This window comes from Camponotus vicinus, unplaced genomic scaffold (assembly GCF_025532165.1).
Source record: "Camponotus vicinus isolate PSW18456_S1 unplaced genomic scaffold, iyCamVici1.0 SCAF_4, whole genome shotgun sequence".
NCBI classification, from domain to species: domain Eukaryota; kingdom Metazoa; phylum Arthropoda; class Insecta; order Hymenoptera; family Formicidae; genus Camponotus; species Camponotus vicinus.
In genome coordinates this window covers 9,881,187-9,902,887 of record NW_028141976.1, presented here as the reverse complement: position 1 = coordinate 9,902,887, position 21,701 = coordinate 9,881,187, and the positions used below count along the sequence as shown (strand labels likewise).

The 21,701-nt window shown below is 28.7% G+C and overlaps 4 protein-coding genes across 8 annotated transcripts; 2 read left to right on the top strand and 2 right to left on the bottom strand.

Annotated features, from left to right (window-relative positions):
* The first annotated feature begins 2,952 nt into the window (after positions 1-2,952).
* Positions 2,953-4,930, top strand: LOC145970218 (exosome complex component RRP43). The gene is made up of 7 exons (XM_083096780.1): positions 2,953-3,115; positions 3,319-3,355; positions 3,432-3,569; positions 3,936-4,230; positions 4,302-4,422; positions 4,503-4,609; positions 4,772-4,930. Exons 1-7 carry the CDS (start codon positions 3,099-3,101, stop codon positions 4,909-4,911), a joined length of 855 nt encoding a protein of 284 aa, XP_082952906.1. The 5' UTR covers positions 2,953-3,098; the 3' UTR covers positions 4,912-4,930.
* Positions 4,931-5,252: 322 nt separating this feature from the next.
* On the bottom strand, positions 5,253-7,116 carry LOC145970219 (uncharacterized). Of its 2 annotated transcripts, none has more exons than XM_083096782.1 (2): positions 7,036-7,116; positions 5,253-5,871 (listed from the first exon to the last, which is right to left on the bottom strand). In XM_083096782.1, the coding sequence occupies exons 1-2, from the start codon at positions 7,036-7,038 to the stop codon at positions 5,362-5,364; spliced, it is 513 nt and encodes a 170-aa protein (XP_082952908.1). In that variant the 5' UTR covers positions 7,039-7,116; the 3' UTR covers positions 5,253-5,361. The 2 variants fall into 2 exon arrangements, with proteins under 2 accessions (XP_082952908.1, XP_082952907.1); XM_083096781.1 differs by lacking the exon at positions 7,036-7,116 and adding an exon at positions 6,163-6,447.
* A 107-nt stretch (positions 7,117-7,223) lies between these two features.
* On the bottom strand, positions 7,224-8,763 carry LOC145970217 (uncharacterized). 2 transcript variants are annotated; one of them, XM_083096777.1, is made up of 4 exons: positions 8,624-8,763; positions 8,362-8,531; positions 7,910-8,082; positions 7,224-7,770 (listed from the first exon to the last, which is right to left on the bottom strand). In XM_083096777.1, the coding sequence occupies exons 2-4, from the start codon at positions 8,506-8,508 to the stop codon at positions 7,224-7,226; spliced, it is 867 nt and encodes a 288-aa protein (XP_082952903.1). In that variant the 5' UTR covers positions 8,509-8,531; positions 8,624-8,763. The 2 variants fall into 2 exon arrangements, with proteins under 2 accessions (XP_082952903.1, XP_082952904.1); XM_083096778.1 differs by having other exon boundaries at positions 8,686-8,746.
* Positions 8,764-10,066: 1,303 nt separating this feature from the next.
* LOC145970151 (uncharacterized) lies at positions 10,067-17,449 on the top strand. 3 transcript variants are annotated; one of them, XM_083096660.1, is made up of 6 exons: positions 10,067-10,537; positions 12,043-12,197; positions 12,321-12,552; positions 12,688-13,745; positions 14,526-14,827; positions 15,120-17,449. In XM_083096660.1, the coding sequence occupies exons 1-6, from the start codon at positions 10,519-10,521 to the stop codon at positions 15,190-15,192; spliced, it is 1,839 nt and encodes a 612-aa protein (XP_082952786.1). In that variant the 5' UTR covers positions 10,067-10,518; the 3' UTR covers positions 15,193-17,449. The 3 variants fall into 3 exon arrangements, with proteins under 3 accessions (XP_082952786.1, XP_082952785.1, XP_082952784.1); XM_083096659.1 differs by having other exon boundaries at positions 10,068-10,588; positions 12,697-13,745; XM_083096658.1 differs by having other exon boundaries at positions 10,070-10,588.
* Positions 17,450-21,701: the final 4,252 nt, after the last annotated feature.

Below are 21,701 nucleotides of genomic sequence, written 5' to 3'. Positions count from 1 at the left end.
GAGGGATAATTGTCGTTGATGTATTACTGAAATCATTGCTATCGGGAATAGTCCGGAAAATCCAGGATTCGTTCCCTCCTACAGTGAAGTTTCCGACGTTCAATGGATCACTTAACTTTTCTTCGCAGATTGATCTTGCGAAATCTGTTGTAGAAACAAGATGTTAATCGTTCTCCATTTTTAAGATCGCTCCTCTTTTTATCGGATTACCGGTATGTCACTCGCGTATCTGCAATTGAATATTCTGAATATTATCGATTTATTTATTCGTCGCGTTTTATCGCGAATTTTAAATCGCGATTTATCTTATAAAAATTCGCAAGTAAATCGGTCAGAATTGCATATTCACAAACATTACAGACCTTAAATGTTTGTCGAAATATTTTCGATTTTCTATATTACGTGATAATAATTATATCGCGCACGTGTCTATTGAGAGCTTCGATTATTATATTATAAAATATAGTATAAAAATTATACGTATCGCGATCAAATATTCCGCATATTATCAACTTATTTATTCGTCGCATTTTCTCGTGAATTCGAGTCGCGATTTATCTTATAAAGATTCGCAATTGACTCGGACAGTGAGTACTGTATTCGTAAATATTACAGTCATCAAATTGTCTGTCAAAATATCTTCACATTTATGTGATAATTATATCGCGCGATTATAATGTCTATTGAGGCGCTTTGATTATTATATTATAAAAGATATACATATCACAATCGGATATTCCGAATATTATCGATTTATTTATTCGTCGCGTTTTCTCGGGAATTTTAAATCGCGATTTATCTTATAATTTAATCGTTGACTTATACATTGAAGCTTTGTTTATCTTTCCACGTCTTTGAATATTGTTTTTAATAGTTCGTGCAAAATGCTGGTAGTGCAAATATTTTCTTTTATAATTTAAAAGACGATCGATAACTTTATTAATGACTGTTTTAAACGTGATTCTTTACATTATTTAAATCTTATTAAACTCTATAATTACATCGATTATTAGAAGGACTTTGAAAATCATTCCTTCCGTTATCTTCTATTAAACGTGGCCACAACACGATTTTTAATTATATTTTAAAGCTTATAGAGCTCATTTCATCTTATTCAGCTAATCATGCGCGAAATAGGATATGTATTTTATTCTCAATCGTGAAATTCGTATAAAGTCGTGTATTAATCGCAAATAAATCGGACAGTGAATTTTATGTTCATAAACAATACGGATCACAAATGTTTGCCAAAATATCTTCGTCTGTCATCATTTGTGTGATAATAATTATATCGCACGCGTGTTTATTGATGGTTTCGATTATCATATTATAAAAATTATGCTGATCTCGCAATCGAATATTTCGATTATTGTCGATTTATTTTTTCGTCGCGTTTTCTCGCGAATGTTAAATCGCGATTTATTTAGTAATTTAATTGTTGATTTCGAAGTTTATTTCATCTTTTCATTTTGAATATTTCCTTTGATAATCTATACAAAAAGCGCCAGTAATGCAAATACTTTCTTTTACAATCGAAGAAACGATCAATAATTTTATTAATGACTCTTTTGATCACGATTATTTACGTTATATAAAACTTATTAAATTCTATTATTACATATCTATTATTAATAATAAATGTCGCGTAATTAATCTTCGCTAATCAGTCTCGTCTGGACTATGTAAACATTTTTAGTAAATTTTATATTATACGTATATTTTGAACATTTTCGTGTAATAAATTATTCCATGTAATAAATTATTTTGTATTAAATTTCGAATTATATTTTATATTAAATTTGTATTATATTTTGTTATATATTTTGTAATATGTATTTAGCATAAATATATTATGCATAAAAATATTATATTAAGCATAAAAATATTATGTTGGTATGAAAATTATAATAAAAATATATAAAAATAATGTTAGCTATATTAAAATGGAACATATGAATTCTTTATATTTTATATATAGGAAGAGACTTAAAATATTTTGCAACATCTATATTTTTCGAGTCTTAATTATAAAAACTTCAGAAGAATCAGTGATTAATTTGACAAATTCTATACATGTATTAATAATTAAATTTTTAAATAATTAAAAAAATGATTGATAAATATCAAAGATCAGTTTACTGCTAATTAAGAAGATTTATAGAAATACGCTTAAAAATGTTTTTATCCCACAGCAGGCATTTTGTGTTTTGTAAATAAAAAGATATAAATATGACAATGAATATAGAAACATATTTATTTCATCTTTGAATATTACAGTATCTTTCGCGATTGAATAATTTATTTACTATCAATTTACATACATAAGTATCTTGTTATATAGCACTAGTGCTACCGGCATTTCGTGCACATAGCACGGAACAAAACCAGAAATTGTGCACATTATATATTACCCTCTGAGAACATTTATGGACATTGGCTTTGTAGTTCATGTCCACGTTTTCAATGTCCATAGAGGGAGTATCGCTTTCAGGGATCACCTAAAAGCAGGCCATGACATCTCTCAGTCTTCTCTCTGATGTTACATGCGTAAATCGGAACGCACCCTAAGTCAATATGGCGGTTTAATACTCGATGTTCATTGGTTCATATGGTCTTATGCTATGCATATGCAGCTATGCATAACATAAGACCATATGGACCAATGAGCAACGAGTATTATGTTATGTAAGTCAATATGGCGACTTAATACTCATGCTCATTGGTCTATATGGTCTTATGTTATGCATATGCAGCTATGCAATTTTGTGTGTGATGGCCTTAAGGCTTTCGCACATGAAATTCCATAAGCACGTAAGACATAAGCGTAAGGAAATCGACCAATCACGGTCGAGTTTTGACCCCTTGGAGGGGCTAATACTTGACCGTGATTGGTCGATTTCCTTACGTTTACGTCTTACGTGCTTATGGAATTTCATGTGTGATAGCCCTTAGTCTACTGAATGCGATATTCTTACACCATGGCCATTATCTTGTCAGTGCTACCGGTTACATTCCAGACTCCAGATATGCAGTTTGTATGATTGTTAAATGACAACAATCTATATCTAACTAATTTTGAAATATAACGCGCTGGGCAGATGGATTTACAATATAAGTTTGTATTTTGTTTTGTTCAAATATAAGCTATATAAAATGTGCATAATAAATAAGGAATTATAGTTCTAATTTTCTATGAAAAAGAATTTGACAAACGTAAAGCAGTATTTCTCTAATTATAAATTAGAAAAATATACTCTTTGCAATTTATAATTTTTATCTTGTTTTCATATAGTATTATTCACTTAAACATATTTTCAGGACGATTCATCCTGTAAAATATTTACAAGATCATCTTGTGAGTATTTTATATGTAACTATAAGAATTTTCTCGATAATATTAAAAATTTTTTATGAACAATTGATATTTTCAGGAACAAGGTATTCGACCAGATGGTAGAAAATTTTTATCATTTAGGCCGGTAAGTGTAAATGTTTCATCGATTGTTCAAGCAGACAGTTCAGCAATATTCAAGTTGGGTGACACAAGTGCAGTTTGTGGCATTAAAGCTGTAAATATATACTTCATAATATTTCCTATATTATATAATTGAGTATTATATATAAATGAATTATTGTGTATTTGTTTATATACATATTACATACATATTAAATACTTATATTTATTTTTTTTTATATGTCAAAATTAATATATTACTTAAATTTAATTGATATTTTCTGTTTATATATATATATATATATATATATATATATATATATATATATAATTTTTTTATATAAATTTATATACCATATATAATTTATATAAAATTTATATTTAAAATTATATTTGAAAGGATTTTAAGAATGAAAAATAATTATCTTTAAATTATTGATAAAAAGTAACAATTCAATATGTAACCTATTATACATTTCAGGAATTAGCGCTGCCAAAAGCAGATATTCCAGATCATGGGTATATAGTACCAAATGTAGAATTATCTCCTTTGTGTTCTCCAAAGTTTCGTCCAGGCCCCCCAAGTGAACAAGCACAAGTGCTTTCTAAATTGATAGATATTGTATTAAATAATTCAAGAGCACTTGATTTAAAAGATCTTTGCATCTGCAAAAATAAATTAGTATGGGTCTTGTACTGTGATATTTTATGTCTAAATTACAATGGCTCAGTTATAGATGCTTGTATCGGAGCAATGATTGCAGCTCTTAAAACATGTAAGTTATATATAATATCTATCCTCAATTTTTTTTCTCCACTACTGTATTTGAAAAAAAAAAATTTACAGTGACTCTACCAGAAATAAACTACAATAGTGAAACAGGAGTAATTGTTACACATCCAGAAAATAGAAAGGCATTTACTGTAAGAACACTTCCAGTTTCTGCATCGTTTGCAATATTTGAGAAGTCAGTCGAATTTATTATAATTAAATATCCTTAAGTAGTGTCTTTTTTACAATTAAGTTTTTAATTAAATTTCTTTTTAGACAACTATTGCTAGTTGATCCTTCAGATGATGAAGAAGACATGTCATCTACAAGATTTTCTATTGTGATGGATGATGAAGAAGAAATTTGTTATATACATAAACCTGGTGTGTTACTCTGTTTTTATAATATAGAGTATAGTATAGTAAATATTGTGTATATTTCAATAATTTTTGCACTATTTAACTAAAAGCTATTTAAAAAAGGCTAATAAAATATACTCATTTCGTAAAATAATAAGTTCTCTAATAATATTGATCTTAATATAGGTGGAATTGCTATTTCTCAGAATTTACTTTGTAAAGGGCTAGAAATGACAAAAGTGAGAGCACAATCAATCAGATCCGTAATTAATGCTGCAATCTCGACACTAAATGTGAACAATATAGAAACAAATTCACCTAAATAAAACTTACATTGTATATGTACATGTTGTCATTTTTTATATTAGGTATTATTAAATAAAGTAATATTTAATATAGAAAATAAAGAAATTATTTTATTTTCTATATTAAATATTACTAAATCAAGACATACAAGGTATCTATAATTATCATATCTCAAATCTATGCTTTTTTCTATATTTTACTATAATAGTAATTTTAATATGTCAAGAAAGAGAAAAAAATAAAAGTTTAAGAAAGTGAAAAAATAATTATTTGATTTATAAGATATATAGTTAATATTTTTTATTTTAATATATTTGTGGAATCTCTTACTAAATATATTCACATAAATACCATGAAAAAATATTGATAAAAATATATAATTGTGCTAATACATATATCAGTCTTTCTTTTAGATTTATGAACATATAACACATTTAATTTAAAAGCACATTACGTACTTCAATAATAATCTAATATAAACATGCCTTTCTCATAATTTTCAGAAATTCTTCTTGGGATATCTCCCCATCGCCATCTTTGTCCGCTTCATCAATCATTTCTTGTATTTCTTCATCAGTCAGATTTTCTCCCAATTCATGTGCAACTCTTTTCAGATTTTTGAAAGATATCTTCCCTGTATCATCATCATCAAAAAGACGGAAAGCTCTTAATACTTCTTCTTTTGAATCTTTTTCTGACATTTTCACTGTCATTATATTTAAAAATTCTTCATAAGATAATTTGCCAAGACCATCTGGATCAACATCTGCCACAAGCCTTTTTAATTCTTCTTTTGTTGGTTCAATACCCAGAGCTCTAATAACAACTTTAAGTTCTTTAGTAGCAATTTTTCCAGTACCATCTGGATCAAATAAATCGAAAGCTTCTTTTATATCAGCTTTTTGCTCTTCTGTTAGCTCAAATTTTATTGTATTTTTCTTACGAACAGCACCAGTGATATGCTTTTTAGATGTGGATGCCTGTAGGGGAAAGAAAAATAGAATTAAATAAATTTTATCCTAAAAAATGTGAAAAAAGTATAGAATAGTTAAAAAGAAAGAAATAGTTTTGATATTCTTTTGAACGAATAGAAAATAATTTTGATAAGTTAAAAAATAAAAATATAGAATTAACAAAAATGAAAAAGTATATTAAAAAAGAAAAAGTATATTAATAAAAAATATATATTATGTGTGTGTGTGTGTGTGTGTATAGAAATTGATTAAGTCAAATTAATTAGCATAAATATAATTATGCTACATATAAATTACCATATCCGCAATTTGCAATTCGTCTTATATGCTAACTGTACAAATTATAATAATTGTTTTCCTATATCAATGAAAGGCTAAATACTATATATCGTTGCGAAGCTGTCTCGTTATTTTCGGCAGATACACGGCGTTTATGAGTATTATTTTCATTATATTTATCGAAAGAAATTTGAAGTTTGATCGATATATGACGCGATTATTAAATACACTTTTTATACTTCAAGGTGTGTTCGCTTTAGATGCTCGAGTTTCGCGACGGCAACGCGTGACAAGAAGCGATGCGATAGTCGATTTAGGCTAGTCCGTATGGTTACATTCTTCAGAAGAATGGTCGTGATTGGTCAATGACATATAGTAAACTATCCCGGAGCGATTAAACTCGATTATTCGAAAACGCCATAAGAGCGAAAGGTTGATTGGCTACCAAAGCAGAACAGTTTGTCGGCCGGCTCTCTGATTGGTCAATTCCAATCGCAACCGAGCCCGCAATCTATAGTGTAATATGAACTTAATGTGAGCGTAAGACACATTTCAAAACTAAAATAATGTCAAGTGAAATGAATTTTGTTTACTTTTAGAATTCTTTTCAAAATTAATACTTAACTTAATTAACATAAATAAAGTAAATTTTAACTTTAATGAGAGAGATAAGATTATAACAAAAAGCTATAAATCAAAATGAACTTTGGCATTTTTTTTAAAAATCAAGTCAACGTCAATAATATGCAATAATATTTGCTTTAGCATCTGTGTCCACAATCATGATTCCGAAAAATTTTTTTATTTTATCTGAATCATATTCAAATATTTTCTTGATCTTACACACACTTCATTTTCTATTTGCTAAATATCTTTAAATATTTTTGATACCATTATCTTTGCTAGTAAGCTTCCATTATTTTTTACTCTTCCACTGTTCCTTCTTTCCTATTTTTCATTTTGTCTTCTTTCTTATTTTTTATGGATTTTCCATTTTCTTTTTTTATCTATATTTTCCTCATTTATTTTTTCTTAATATTTTAATTTCTTCTGTCCTCATTTTGCACTTTTTCATTCAATTATTTTGTTTCTATATCTTGTTCTCTTGCTTTATCTTCTATATTTTCATCTTTTTTTTCTCTATCTTTTTCCTGATCTATCTGCTTCCAATCTTCATTTTCACTATTTATTTGATCATTTACTTCTATCATTTTCATCTGTCTTTTGTTAAAATATTCCTCCAAAGTTTCTTTATGGATCTCAGCAACTTCAATAAGTATCTCAGCTATCCAGCAAGCTACTATATCAGCCAAAAAGCGTAACTGCTGCGTTGTTTGATCGCCATTTTGAACATTTGTTATATATCTGTTAAGAGACGTTAAATGTCTGAATATCACAGTAGCGATTTTACAAATATCCTTCTTTGGTGTTTGACATTGATGTCCAAGAATGCTCTTAATAAAGTGTTCAGCCATCAGATATTGGCACATTGTCGCATCCTTGTCTAGCATTGTTGCGTATGTAATATCTTTCGTGATCTTTTTCCCCCATTTTCTCATGAGTGGTGAAAATTGTGTTAACTTTTTCTTTCCGCGTTTCTTCCAGCGAAGACTTTGCGCTGCTTCTCTATAAGCAATTAATTATGTCAGAAATTCTTACAAGTATAAATTAAAGATTAAAAAATATTCAACACAATTTTCTTCATATAAAGTTAAGTTTGAAATTTTATCTATGAAACATATGATGTAAAACATATGATATGTACTCTGGAGTTAAGCAGGATTCAGCCTCAATAATTTTAATAAGATTATTCACAAATGCTGGCGACAGTATTGGTATTTTCTCTTTCAATGTGATCAATACACGTTGTTTGGTAGGTCGTGCTAATTCCTCGATGCGAAGAGATGCAGATTTTACAGTTACTTGTGGTATATCATGCTGAATATTCACACATATAAAATAGAAAATTAATAATAAAATTATATAATAAAGTTTTAATATTATAAATTATTATAAAAATTTATATTAAAATATATTATTAGATATATAAATAATATATAATATGTAGAAAAAGAAACTTGGCAATATAATCAACATTATAAAGGAACACACATTTAAACACACACACACATATATACATAATGAGATTAATTATATATCCTTATTAATTTTATTATATATATGTACATATATATAAATTTCAAAATATCAGATTACTTTTATGATTTTCAATGCTAATGCTTTCGAGTGAGGCTTCTGTATTCTTTCCTTTTTCAATTGTGAGTATTCTTTCAATACATCATCCTGTTCACCTTTAACGATCTCTGTTTCCACATTTGCAAATTCATCGTTATTTACAGCCATAGCGGTATTTTATCGAGAAAGAACTACAAAAAATGTCATGTTGAAAATATTCTTATATAGAGAGCAAATGTAAGTTGTCTTTCATGCGCAAGCTATCGCAAGTCATTATGCATACTCTGTCTTTGTTTCTTGTTTAAATTAACGAAAGATTATATTTTTTATTATATCCATCCTTACGTTTAATAGGTACACGTAATAATTTAAGTAATTGTACACGAAATAGAATTTACAATAAACATGATTTACAAAAGAAAATCCACTGAAAAAAAAAGAGAAATTGGCTATATTCAGCGGACTGAATATTTAGGCAACGTTATTAGATTTTCATTGGCCATTGGCCCTAGTTTACATTGATCGTTTGATACTCATATTAAATTGCACCAACGTTATTTTGCAAAACTTAAATACATCTTTTTATTTAGAATAGATTCCAAAATGTCATTTCTTTCCAAGGAAAATTTTACTCGATAGTCGACGCAAAACTAATCGAAAACGTTTGAGAAGATTTTGAAATAGTTATAGAGTAAAATTTTCCTTAGGGAGAGAGGGCGTTTTGGAATCTAATCTAAATAAAAAGACATATTTAAGTTTTGCAAAATAACATTGGAAAGGACATTTTGGAATATAATTTTAAAATGTAATCTAGAAAAAAAGATAAAGATAGACACGTATTTAAGGCTTTGATAGTCCAGTATCAATAGTCCATTTTTATATTTAAAAACATCTCAAGTATATTTAAGATCGTCTTAAGTAATGTCTTAAGATCGTCTTAAGTAATGCTAATACAGCTCTGTGATTGATTTATAACATTTTGAGATTGTACTTAAGATGATTTTAAATATAACAACGGACTATGAATACTATACATCAGAGATATGCAACTGGCGGTCCGCAAAGCCACTCTAGATTGTATTGAAGGTAATTACAAGAGTTAAATGACGAATATTTTAAGTATAGCTATTGTTTTATTATTGAAAATATATAAATCTTTTATATAGTTGTCTGAAAAATAGCAAAATAAAGCTTTTATTGTATCAAAATACCAAATTACTATTTATATTGCATTTTATTGCTTCTATATAACATTAATGTAACAGTGTTTACTAGGTAACTCTGTGTCCAACACGATGTATTTCAACTACGACACAGTATCACATTGCTTGACACAGTAAAATACAAACGTGTAAAATGTCCTAATGTTACCAATATTGTAAAAAATCTTATAAATACTATTTAAATTGTGGTAAAATCTTTGAAAATAAAATAAATGAAATAAAATAAAATATATAAAATAATATATAATAATAATATAATAATATAATAATAATAATATAATATAATATATAAAATAAAATATATAAAAATGAATTATAATTCTAAAATTTGTTTACAACAATCGGAAAATCACACAACATATTATATCTTAACCATGTTTTAATTACAATAGAGGCCTTCTAATATATTATAAAACCGAAACCGCCCTCTACAGAGATTTTCAGAAATTAAACCTACACTTTAATTGTTCCAACAATAATTTTACACAGTGTTACACAGTGTAATTTAACATGTCCTAGTTGGAAAACACCCTATAAATGGACGTTAAATTTCGCGGTGTCCAAATCAAAAAATTGTCTATTCTCTTTCTATCTTAGCCGAAGATGGCGCTACCGTGATAGTGGTATTTCGCTCATCCAGAAACAACCCGTCCGTTTTATTAATCGATCATTCCGGGAGTCGTTGTGCATGAATCGCGTTCGAGTTTTGTTGCGGCCTCGTCGCGGTCTCAAGATTGATAAAATAAAACGCATATAGATACGTCATCATCAGGTGAGATGTAATTGTCAAATAAGTTTGCACGCTATTCCCATACAGCCGATGATGTCCTCGTGAAGCAAGATGTGATCGTTGTCACACGTATTTGGCACATCGACGATTAAATTAATAAAATTGCTGGAGGAAAGGATCGCTGCGCACCAGGACACACCACTATGACGAGATAACAGATGCAGAATGAGACACAGCAGCAGCGGTAACCTATTCAGTTATGCGGTCCTCACATTCACCCTCACTCGCCTCAAGGGTGAGTTCATTATACGATAGCGATATGGATGGGTGCGCATTTATTACACACATACACACATACATATATGCGTGTTCTATTTTACCTTTTATTTATAATGCCATCGATTTTGTGCAAACGTTCGCATATTGTATCCGCATGTTCGATTAAAGTCGGACGCTCTTGAAGGTTATCATAAAAATGGAGCAAATTATATATACTACAGCAGAGGCTCACATATGAAGCGAAATAAGGAGAATTAAATATGAAGAATTAAATATAAGAAATTCTAAATTCGTCTCAGATAATGAATTGAAGATTAAAGATAGCAATTCGATTAATCAAAAGCAGTTAAAATTACTTTGTTTTGATTAATTAAATTTCTTTAATTGAAATCTTTAATGCATAGTTTGACATAAGTATAATTTCTTACAATATCTTATGTATTTAATTCTATACTCCTTTTTTCGTTCATGTAAAGTGTGTGTGTGTGTGTGAAGTCTGAACGAATACATACGTGTATATCAGTATATGCATGCTTGCATTTTCAAATATTATATATAGCTGAAAAATCAGGGGATTGTGGAAATTTATTGAAACTCAGATAATTTTAAAATATTCTCTCTTTGATAATTTATTATAAACAGTTGACAATCCGTCAATAAATCAATATACAAAATATATTATGTATATATATATATATATATATATATATATATATATATATATATATATATATACACATATGTATGTGTGTATCTGTTTATATATTCAATATTTTAACAAAATATTCAATGTACCATACATATTCTTTATTGTAATTTTTAGTAATAAAAAAAATGAAAATATTATTCGAGTGAAATGTATTTAATTATTTCTTAAATGCAAAAGCTATTCAATTATATTGCTATTCAGCTATATATATATATATATATATATATATATATATGTTCAGTTATATATTTGCAAATCTAAGAGGCTCTGTTTTTTCTTCGTATAAGTGGCAAATATTAAAAAATACGTACGATAAAAAAATTGTTTAAAGTGTATAAAAATATCTTTTTTTAAATATTCTCTTTATCTGGAATTTTGAACAAAAATATTTGAAGGATCAGGAAATTTGTAAGGATTTTTTTTTATAAAATTTGAGTTGACGCTTTGTTTGCACCAAGAGATCTTTAACACATTCTCTTTATTTGAAATTTTAAGTAACAATATCTGGAAGATCAAAAAATTTTCGAGGAATTTTTATATAAGATTTGAATAGATCCGTTAAATCCTGTTAAATCTTGTATTTAATTGTTCTAATCTAATTCATAGCATATTTTATTAAAAACACAATAAACATAATAGCATAAATAGAAGAAATAGATAATTGCCCATTATAGGTAACTATTAGTTTTTTTTTATACATGTTTCAATTATTTCGTTTTTTTCTGTCTAAATACCGAATATATATGTCTCAATATTTACAGTATATGCAGAAAGCGGAGTTGCTTGTAAAGATCAATCTGGACGCACTTTTGAAAGTGGTATTTATTATACTCCTGGACCTGAACCATGTACGTTTTGTGTTTGTGATAATGGCAATCCAAAGTGGTGTAAAGCATTTATTTGCAAATTTCTCGAGGTATGTAGTATTAATAATATATCCTAAATCTTGCAATTAAAACATTTAAATTTACAATTTAAAATTGTTAATTGAATTTGTAGCTCAAAGAGTTATATAAAATTAATTTTCTATATAATATAGGAGAATTGCAAATCTTTTCGTCGAGGTAATACCTGTTGCGAATTTATTTGCTTGGATGATACATTGTCATCAATATCTAACGACAAAGCCGACGGAACAGGAACTAACGTAATAGACGGAAATGCGAATTATGATGTAGGTTTACGATCAGTTGCCAGTTTTGTGACAGCAATATTTTCACTGAGTCTGTTATTTTTTCTGATACATCGTCTGCGTCAACGTAAAATACAAGGTAACACAATGTCCGTATATGTCCTATATATAGTCTTAAATTTTAATTTTTTCAAGATGAAACGATGTAATATCGAGATAAAAATAAATCACATTATTACAAAATAAAAAATGTAATAAGTGGTGTTAACTGTAGTTTGTGTAGCGGGTCGAGAAAACAGGCAACTCGGAGAAGATCAGAGAAGCTTAAGCAATATGGGATATTTGGATAGAGGGTTGCCCCATGGGGTTCCCATGGATGATATATCTTGCGGAACAGGTTACTCACTATGGAAACCACCTGGTAGCAATTATTTTCCACGTGGTGAGGCGCCTCCGCCCTACGAAGAGGCAATCGCTGCTGCGAGAACGGAGCAACTGCTATCAATGAATCCGCACACGTTATTGTCGATGAACTTTTCCGACAATTATATGCCAAATATTAACAATCATACAAACGTATCGGTCGTCGCAGACGCACAAGATGAATTAACTGTAAACACGCAAGCCTCATCCAATGATAATCATACAAGCACACCCCTGATATCTTCATCGAGTAGACCGCTTCCTAGTCCCAGCATATATTCGTCTGGCAATTATCGATCGATGAACCAAAATATCAATGCAACATCCACTGTTGGTCTGAATACGAGTACATCTACTACGAATTTCACAATGGGAACAAATACGTATGAAAATCTACCCATCCCGATCAGTACGACTAGTTTCAACGACAGTCAACATTCTGGGATGAGTAGCACCAGTACACAACAATCATTATTGCCGATATCACATTCTACTATACCCAAGAATTATCGCCAGCATACGACGATTTTTCAGCGTCAAAGCGATGTTGGCGCGTTCACGATATCGGCAACTCTGCCGAATTCGGACGTGTCTTCTCATCGCACAATCTCGCGAACGTTAACATCTCGCATTACTGGCACATCGAAGGATGTTCTGACCGATTGCTCGACGAAGGACTATCTTCGCTTATCACCGAGCAGAATCGTAGCGCCACATGAAAACTTGTCGCATTCCGTGCAATTGTCCGCAGTTGCAGCTTCCCCGAACAACTACAAAAATTCTACCAAAGATATGGATATGTTTTATACGGATGATATTCCAATATCATCAGCGTCTAGTTTAGTAGCGCAATCTGAAACGTATAAAGCAAACACGACAGATGTATCCGAGAAGACTCGCGAATATACGGTATGTAAAAATATTAAATGTATAGATAAATTTTTCACTATTTTTTGTAAAATTTAATGTTTATTTTTTTAACGCATTCTTCCATCTTGCAGAAAAGTTCTAATAGATTCTAAATTGATAGAAAACCTAGTCTTTATTTGCAATGAATTTATGCCATTTTCTTATTTCTCTAACATTTATAAATTTTCTGTCAAATAAGGCTATTTCGATCGAAACAAATAATATTTGAAAGCGTTATATCTGATAAATATGCTGGATAGAGCAAAAGAACTCAGCCAAATTCCTGAACAATGTGCTTCTGATCAATTTCATCATATCAAGCTGATTAAGATAGTTGGGTGTAATTTATTACTAAATCCAACGAAATGAATTACTTAAATTCTATGAAACAGTAATTGCAAATTACTATTTTCCACTAATATATCTATATCCAACTTTTAGACAATTTCACTGAAACCACTTTTCCATAAGATTTATGCGGGATTCTTTAGAAATATATATAAAAAAAAAATAAGAAAATGGCTTAATAAATTTATTGTAAGACCAGATTTTCTATCAAATCAGAATCTATAACTTATCTGAAAGATGGAAAGAAGTGTTGAAAAATGATGGAGATTACTTTCATGATTGAACCATATGTATATAATTTGTATTTTAATAAATATTGAATTTGATAAAAAAATAGTAGAGAACTAGCTTGTTTATATACTTAATTTATTGCAATATAAATCTCATTGAGAGACGTAACATTTATTGAATACAAAATTTTGTTTGCTATAGCCTTCGTTAAGTGCAGCTAACGAAATGAATGCAAGTGGTAGCTTCGAATCAATGACATGTACATGCAGTATGCAAGCATTACCGACTCTGCACGATGACACAGATGATTATCGAAGCGAATGCGAGAATTGCAAAAGTGCTACTGGTTCTCGTTATTATCTAGATAACGAAGACGAGTTAGTCACTTCTCTTCATGAAACCATGACATTACATAGAAGACCGGACGAAGCAACATCAAGTGCCACACCACAGTATTATAGAACTTCACTTACACTGCCGACGAATACACGCCAACGTACAAGGTGATATATACTTAATCAATATAAATACATAATATAGATAATAATATAGATAAATTATACTCTTTATAATTTTTTAGAATATTTTTTAATATATTAAATTATTTATAACTCTACTAAAATAATTTTTTAATATATTAAATTATTTATAAACTCTACTAAAATTATCTATAGAAAAAATTATATTTAATACTTATATAATGTATATACATATAATTATATTCAATACTTAAGGAGATAATTTATGCACATGAAAAATTTCCTACATAGATTTTTTAAATATTTTTATACTTAGGATTACCGGGGCTCGTGAAAATTGGTTCAACACTATGCCAGAAAGTTCTAGCGGATCTTCTGATGAAAACTAAGTATGAAGAAAATAGAGGAAAATATTTAAATGCGCAAATAAGATTATTATACACGCATACACACGCATACATACACACAGACACACACACAACATATTCAGTATCTGCATGTGTACACAATTGTTAAAATTATCTATACAGAGTGTCCCAGAATTATCGCGCTTCTGCTCTCGGATAAGATCGTTGGTTGAATATCAATGCAATAATTTTTGCATCGTGTTAAGATTCAAAACAAAAATATATTGACATCTTATGTAATGTTTATCGCGATATAAAAAGAGCTCTCATAAAAAGCTCCACAAATATTTCCATTTCTTCAATACAATGGCAGTTTAAGTCTTCCAAAATTCCCTAGCTTTCTTATACTCCATGTAACATTGAGAGAAACTGCCAGTTTTTGGGACATCCTCTATAGTGTGTCGCTATAATTATCATTACTATACATCATAGCTGTCGCCATCATTATTATCATTGGTTGTGTTCAGCAAAGAAAATTGTTGCATCATATTCTTCTAACATTCAACACTGATGTGCTGGATCTGAAAGTAGGAACCAATCACATTCGATTGCTATTAAGCGGTTTTTTTGCTGAATGCATCCATTGCTATCACTATCGTTAAGCAATGGAAGTTTGTGAAATCTTATAGTGAAATCTCTTAATCCGAAATGAATCAAGCAAAGTCTAGTGAGAAATTTTACAATAAAATTAAACAAACTTTCACACTGTATTAGTATTATTACTGTCACTATATATTTTTTATTATTGTTGTTATATTATTGTGTGTTACCATGACAATATTTTTTTTTTTAATTTTATTAAGTTATTCGCCAAACGAGAAAAATTTCGTTACATTGAAATTATACAAATTTTAACAATAAGTCTTTACTGTAAAAAGTAGAATAAATTCATATCTGTATATGTATATGATATTAAGAGAGAGTCATAAAAAATGTGTAACAAATCATGAAATTCATTCTTTCATGAAATGTCTACAAATGCAAAATTATATATATATATATATATATATATATATATATATATATATATTGTATTATTATATTTGTTAATATATAGTTATAAAAGTTGTCTATGCGCGCGGCACCGAAGTATTAAAGCAGTCGTGTGGTAAATTTTTGTGAATACGAAGCCCGATACTCCCGGGGATAATTCAAGAGTATTAATATTATTTCGGATCGTTTTCGACGATATTCGAAATATCCAAATATATACATTGTTAATTTTATAATTTATAATTATGCCGATATTTTATAGATAGGAATTAGATTTTATTTAGACATATGTTATAGAGGATATATTAGGAATATATCCTCTATAACATATGTCTAAATGAAAATTAAATATGCGCTCTGTAACTTAAAGTAAACATTTACTTGTTTTTCTTCATCGAGCAGGAAATTGAGTTCGGAAAACCGGAATAGTTTTTAGATATCTTGTACAGTAAATTGAATATTATTTCAATCCGAGTCTTCGATAATTATACACATTTACGCACACACAACATATATATTTTTATTAAACATGTTTTTATTCGATGGCATTTATTATTGTTATAATGTTAGTTCTCATTTTGGCCATAATATTTTCTAGCAGGGTGTGTTTCAAATTTTTTTTTTCAAAATTTTATTAAAAATTCAGTTTGTCAAGATGTTATTGAGAAGAGACTATATGAGCGACTAATCTTTTATCAAATTTTCGATAGAAAACAAAATTGACTTCACATTCATCGAAAAATCTGTGATTCCTTATGCTTTGCTACTATGTAGATATATGTATAAAAAAGAGAAAATTCGGCTACATATTGTAACATTCAAGTTGGAAAGTAACAAAGACTGGAAGTGCCAAAGTGTTGACATTAGGCAAGTAAACAAAAATAAAAAAAATTGTATAAGAAGTATTTTAATTGTAAATTAAATACTATAATTCGAGTAAAGAGGACAGAGAGAAAGATAGAAAGGGAGAGAAAAAAGAAGTACATATAAGTACAAGTACGATTACATAAACTGCATTTTATTTACAATTTAATTGCGATATTTTTAAAATGAAATAAGGACAATATCGAAAAGTTTCGATTTCAGTATTTACGATATTTATATTCTCTCGATAATTCACACAACACTGAATATCCGAATGATAATTCTTTGCAATTGTAACAAGAAACTTCTTTAGGTTTCTTAGGAATCTCTTGTAACTTCTTATTCTCATGATACTATGAAATACAAATGATTAGCAAATAAATCTTTTCTTCCGATTAATCACAATATACTGTGTAAATGAATGAATCTATAAGTTTCTATTTTATTATGTTACTGTCTCAAATATTAACGCATATTTTAGAAATAAGTTAATCTTTTACCATTATTTAACATATAATACTGAAAAATATATCGAAACGCATATTAGAAATAATTATTTCTAATATGCGTTTCGATATATTATTTTTCAGTATTATATGTTAAATAATGGTAAAAGATTAACTTATTTCTAAAATATGCGTTTTGATATATTATTTTTCAGGATTATATTAAATAATGATAAAAGATTAACTTATTTTCACCAATAATTTCTAATATATATAATGTTAATTGAAAGGAATGGGAATTTAAAATTAATTTGAAATAACTCTAAATGAGAGTGCAAAATTCCGGCAAAGAGAAGCCTGAAAGGGTTCACGCCGCTGTTTCTCAAAGAACGCTTTTTCTACATCGCACATGACGCATACATCCATTTTCCACCGCCTAGATACGCTTTTCGATAAAACCATGATAAAACAGCCAGTTGGTTCATGTCTGTGCTACATTCAATTTATAGATCAGAAATACATTCCATACATAGATGTAATTGATGTACATACTTTGTTAATTGTATGATTTTTCTATCCAAACATATAATATAAATATCAATGCTATTATTGAAATAATTTTATTTGTCATATGCATTTGTAAGTTATTCTTCTCACGATAGAAACAGAAAAAATAAATACATGTAACAATAAAATTCAATAAATTGAATTTTATTTCATTAAGTGATTCTACAAAAAAAGGCAATTTTTCATATTAAACTTTTTTATATTTTTCTTTATAATCTACATTAAATATGATGTGCAATAAAATAAAATAATGTCAAAACGCAACACGATGGTCCAATGAGAGAATTTCATTTTCGAAAATGAATTCTCTTCATTGAACGATCGACTGTATTCCGACATCCAATAGAAACATATGACAGTGACATACGACGTATTATAGAACAGACTTTATGGAGAAGTCGATGTAAGAGTTGGTTTTATATAAAACAAAAACCATCAGACATATCTCAAAAATTTTTAATTATCTGGAGGATATTTGTAAATGAAATGTTTTTTTTTTACGAGGGGAAAATGCACCTTATGCACATCCCGACCGGCCCTCCTCGCCGCTAAGTGCATTGCAGCGGGGCTTACCAACTAAAAATCCCTCGCGGCCATCCTTGACCTACAGCGTCCAGGCCCTAGGAATCGTTTACACATGCGATCGGGACCCGGACACAGAAATGAGATATATTTAAAATATACTGAGAATACTGAATTTTCATGATATCCATAGGAAACCCAAAAATGAATATTCTTAGGAAACCCAAAAATGAATATCCATAGGAAACCCAAAAATGAATATTCTTAGGATAACTTACATAAAATTAAATTTCAACAATATCCACTGAAGGTTTTAAAATGTTTCTTTTTGTTATCTTAAGCTCTCTAATAAAAAAATATATAATATCATTAAATATATCATAATACGTTTGTATATTTAAAATATCTATTTAAAATATCTCTTTAAAATATCCCTCTTTAAAATACCTTGAAAAGAATATCTATTCTAAATATCTATTTAAAATATCTCGAAAAAAAAGATACTTTTTTTGAAAAAATATTTCAGACAAAAATATATAGGTCCATATTCCAAATCCTCTTTTATCGATAAAAGTGCCTCTAAAAATGGCTTATAAGCCTCTAAAAGTGGCTTATAGCCTTTTGATTGGCTATAAGCCACTTTTAGAGGCACTTTTATCGATAAAAGAGGATTCAGAATATGGACTATAGAGTATGAGGCTACAACTTTATTCTGAAATATCTGCATTAGTTTTGGAAATATATATATATATATATATATATATATATATATACACATATATATATATATATATATATATATATATATATATATATATATATATATATGCGCCAACCGAAAAAGCGAGTCGGAATGCAATCGTTCGATTAATTGATTACGACGTATTAATTATGTACGTATACCAACGGAAAATGGAGAGCCGAATGTAATTTCGATTAATTAACTAAATTTATACATGCCAAACGAAAAAACGATCCGGAATGCAATCAATTAATTAATTAATATTTTATTCTCATGAAAATAATAACTATTCAATTAATAACTATTAATAATAACTATTCAATTTAAAATATTACATGAAACATATAACGCTGGAATTACATATATATTCTATGTATATATAGAGATACTGTCTCTTTAAGAAAGGTATTATTAGCATTGAAAAATTTAAATATAATATATTTTTAATTCATTGGTTCATATCTATTCTATGTCGCATCAAGATATAAATAAGAAGTTGAAATTTGACAATTATAATTATGTATACTTTTTAATATTTCCAAGATACTGTAATGTTCAAAGATGAAATAAATATTTTTCTACATATTTATTACCATATTTATATATTTTTATTTACAAAAAATAAAATGCCTGCTGTGGGATAAAAACATTTTTAACCATATTTCTATAAATCTTCTTAATTAGCAGTAAACTGATTTTTAATATTCATCGATCATTTTTTTTAATCATTTAAAAATATAATTAATAATACATGTATAGAATTTGTTAAATTAATCCCTGATTTTTCTGGAGGATTTATAATTAAGATTCGAAAAATATAGATGCTGCAAAATATTTTAAATGTCTATTTCTTTATATAAAATATAAAGAATTCATATGTTCCATTCTAATATCAACATTATTTATGTATTTTTATCATAATTTTCACAACAGCATAATATTGTTATGCTTAATATTTTATATAATAAAATGTACTAAATTATAAAATTTAATATATCGCATCGTGTGTGTGTGTGTGTGTGGGTTGGAGGACGGAAATGTGAAAATGATCACAGCGCTAAATCAAATATGGAATGAAATTCCTCAGGCAATAATTAAAGCCTGCAACAATATGCATGAGCGTCTGCAAGAGATTATCCAAAGACGAGGCGGCAATACACATTTTTAAATGTGAACATTTCCACATTCCCGTCCTCCAACACACACACACACATACACACACACACACACACACACGATGCGCTAAATCCGACCAGCAACCTCCTCGTGGTGCGCATCAGCTAATGCTAATGTTGGCGGTAAAAAATGAACAAAAATATATAGATTTGATGTGTCATAATTCCACGAAAAAAAATCGTACAAATTTCATTTTTTTTAAATTTACACATAAAAGTCCATATTTTATGATGATTATCATAAAATTTGCGAAAAAAATTGATTCCACCCCGAATGGAATGCGTCAAATTATGCAATTTTTGGAGACAAAACACGTCCTTACTTTTAAAGAGATGACGAGAGGGGGGAGAGGATAAATTCTAAATCTGACAAATGATTTTTAAAATAGAGGCTTTAAGCTTGAGAATGAAAAAAATTTCAAATACGACCATTTTTGACGGAGTTACATTTATTTGAAGTTATGCGAAAATTTGACATGAAATTATCTATGCGATAATTTTGTTGACGAGTGTAATTTCAGAGAGAAGACTGAGAGGTGTCGTGGCCCGCTTTTAGGTGATCCCTGAAAGCAATACTCCCTCTGTGAACACTAAAAACGTGGACATGAACTACAAAGACAATGTCCACGAATATTCTCAAAGAGTAACATATATAAATGAAAACAATCTACAAAAAAGGTCCTGATGATCAAATCACAAATTTAAATACGTTTAAAAGGCTTAAGACCTACGCCAGTTATTAATGCGTGAAAATATTACAAAAACATAATAAATTATATAATAAAATATCAGAAAGATACAAAATACATTAAAACGAACATGACAAACGCTCGCGTTTCGACTCAATTCGAGTCCTTTTCAATGTCAAAATTAAATATAAATTAAAACCGTTGGAGAATAGACTCTGTGAATATAAAACCGTAACGCATGAAGGTCGGTAAATATAAGCGCACGGGAATATGGAAAAACGAATGATAAATCGCTCGAAGATCGCCAATACATATGAAAATCGCAAATCATGATCGACTAATTACAAACATTCAACGTTCGTATTCTTAGGTGGATCGTCTCAAATAATATAGTGTTTGACCCTTGCGGTTCGTTGTCTGTGAATTTTCGAAAATACAGTACGTTGTGATTTATTACATAGTTTGCATCTCTTAATTATGTTGCTTTTGTGTT

What these genes read in the sequence shown, in the direction of transcription:
- LOC145970151 (XM_083096658.1), top strand. Translation starts at nt 10,519, where the DNA reads ATGAGACACAGCAGCAGCGGTAACCTATTCAGTTATGCGGTCCTCACA. An exon ending in CACCCTCACTCGCCTCAAGG is followed by an intron (nt 10,589 to 12,042) that starts GTGAGTTCATTA and finishes CAATATTTACAG; the next exon opens with TATATGCAGAAAGCGGAGTT. An exon ending in TTATTTGCAAATTTCTCGAG is followed by an intron (nt 12,198 to 12,320) that starts GTATGTAGTATT and finishes TATATAATATAG; the next exon opens with GAGAATTGCAAATCTTTTCG.
- LOC145970217 (XM_083096777.1), bottom strand. Translation starts at nt 8,508, where the DNA reads ATGGCTGTAAATAACGATGAATTTGCAAATGTGGAAACAGAGATCGTT. An exon ending in TAGCATTGAAAATCATAAAA is followed by an intron (nt 8,083 to 8,361) that starts GTAATCTGATAT and finishes GTGAATATTCAG; the next exon opens with CATGATATACCACAAGTAAC. An exon ending in GAATCCTGCTTAACTCCAGA is followed by an intron (nt 7,771 to 7,909) that starts GTACATATCATA and finishes AATTGCTTATAG; the next exon opens with AGAAGCAGCGCAAAGTCTTC.
- LOC145970218 (XM_083096780.1), top strand. An exon ending in AATATTTACAAGATCATCTT is followed by an intron (nt 3,356 to 3,431) that starts GTGAGTATTTTA and finishes TGATATTTTCAG; the next exon opens with GAACAAGGTATTCGACCAGA. An exon ending in CAGTTTGTGGCATTAAAGCT is followed by an intron (nt 3,570 to 3,935) that starts GTAAATATATAC and finishes TATACATTTCAG; the next exon opens with GAATTAGCGCTGCCAAAAGC.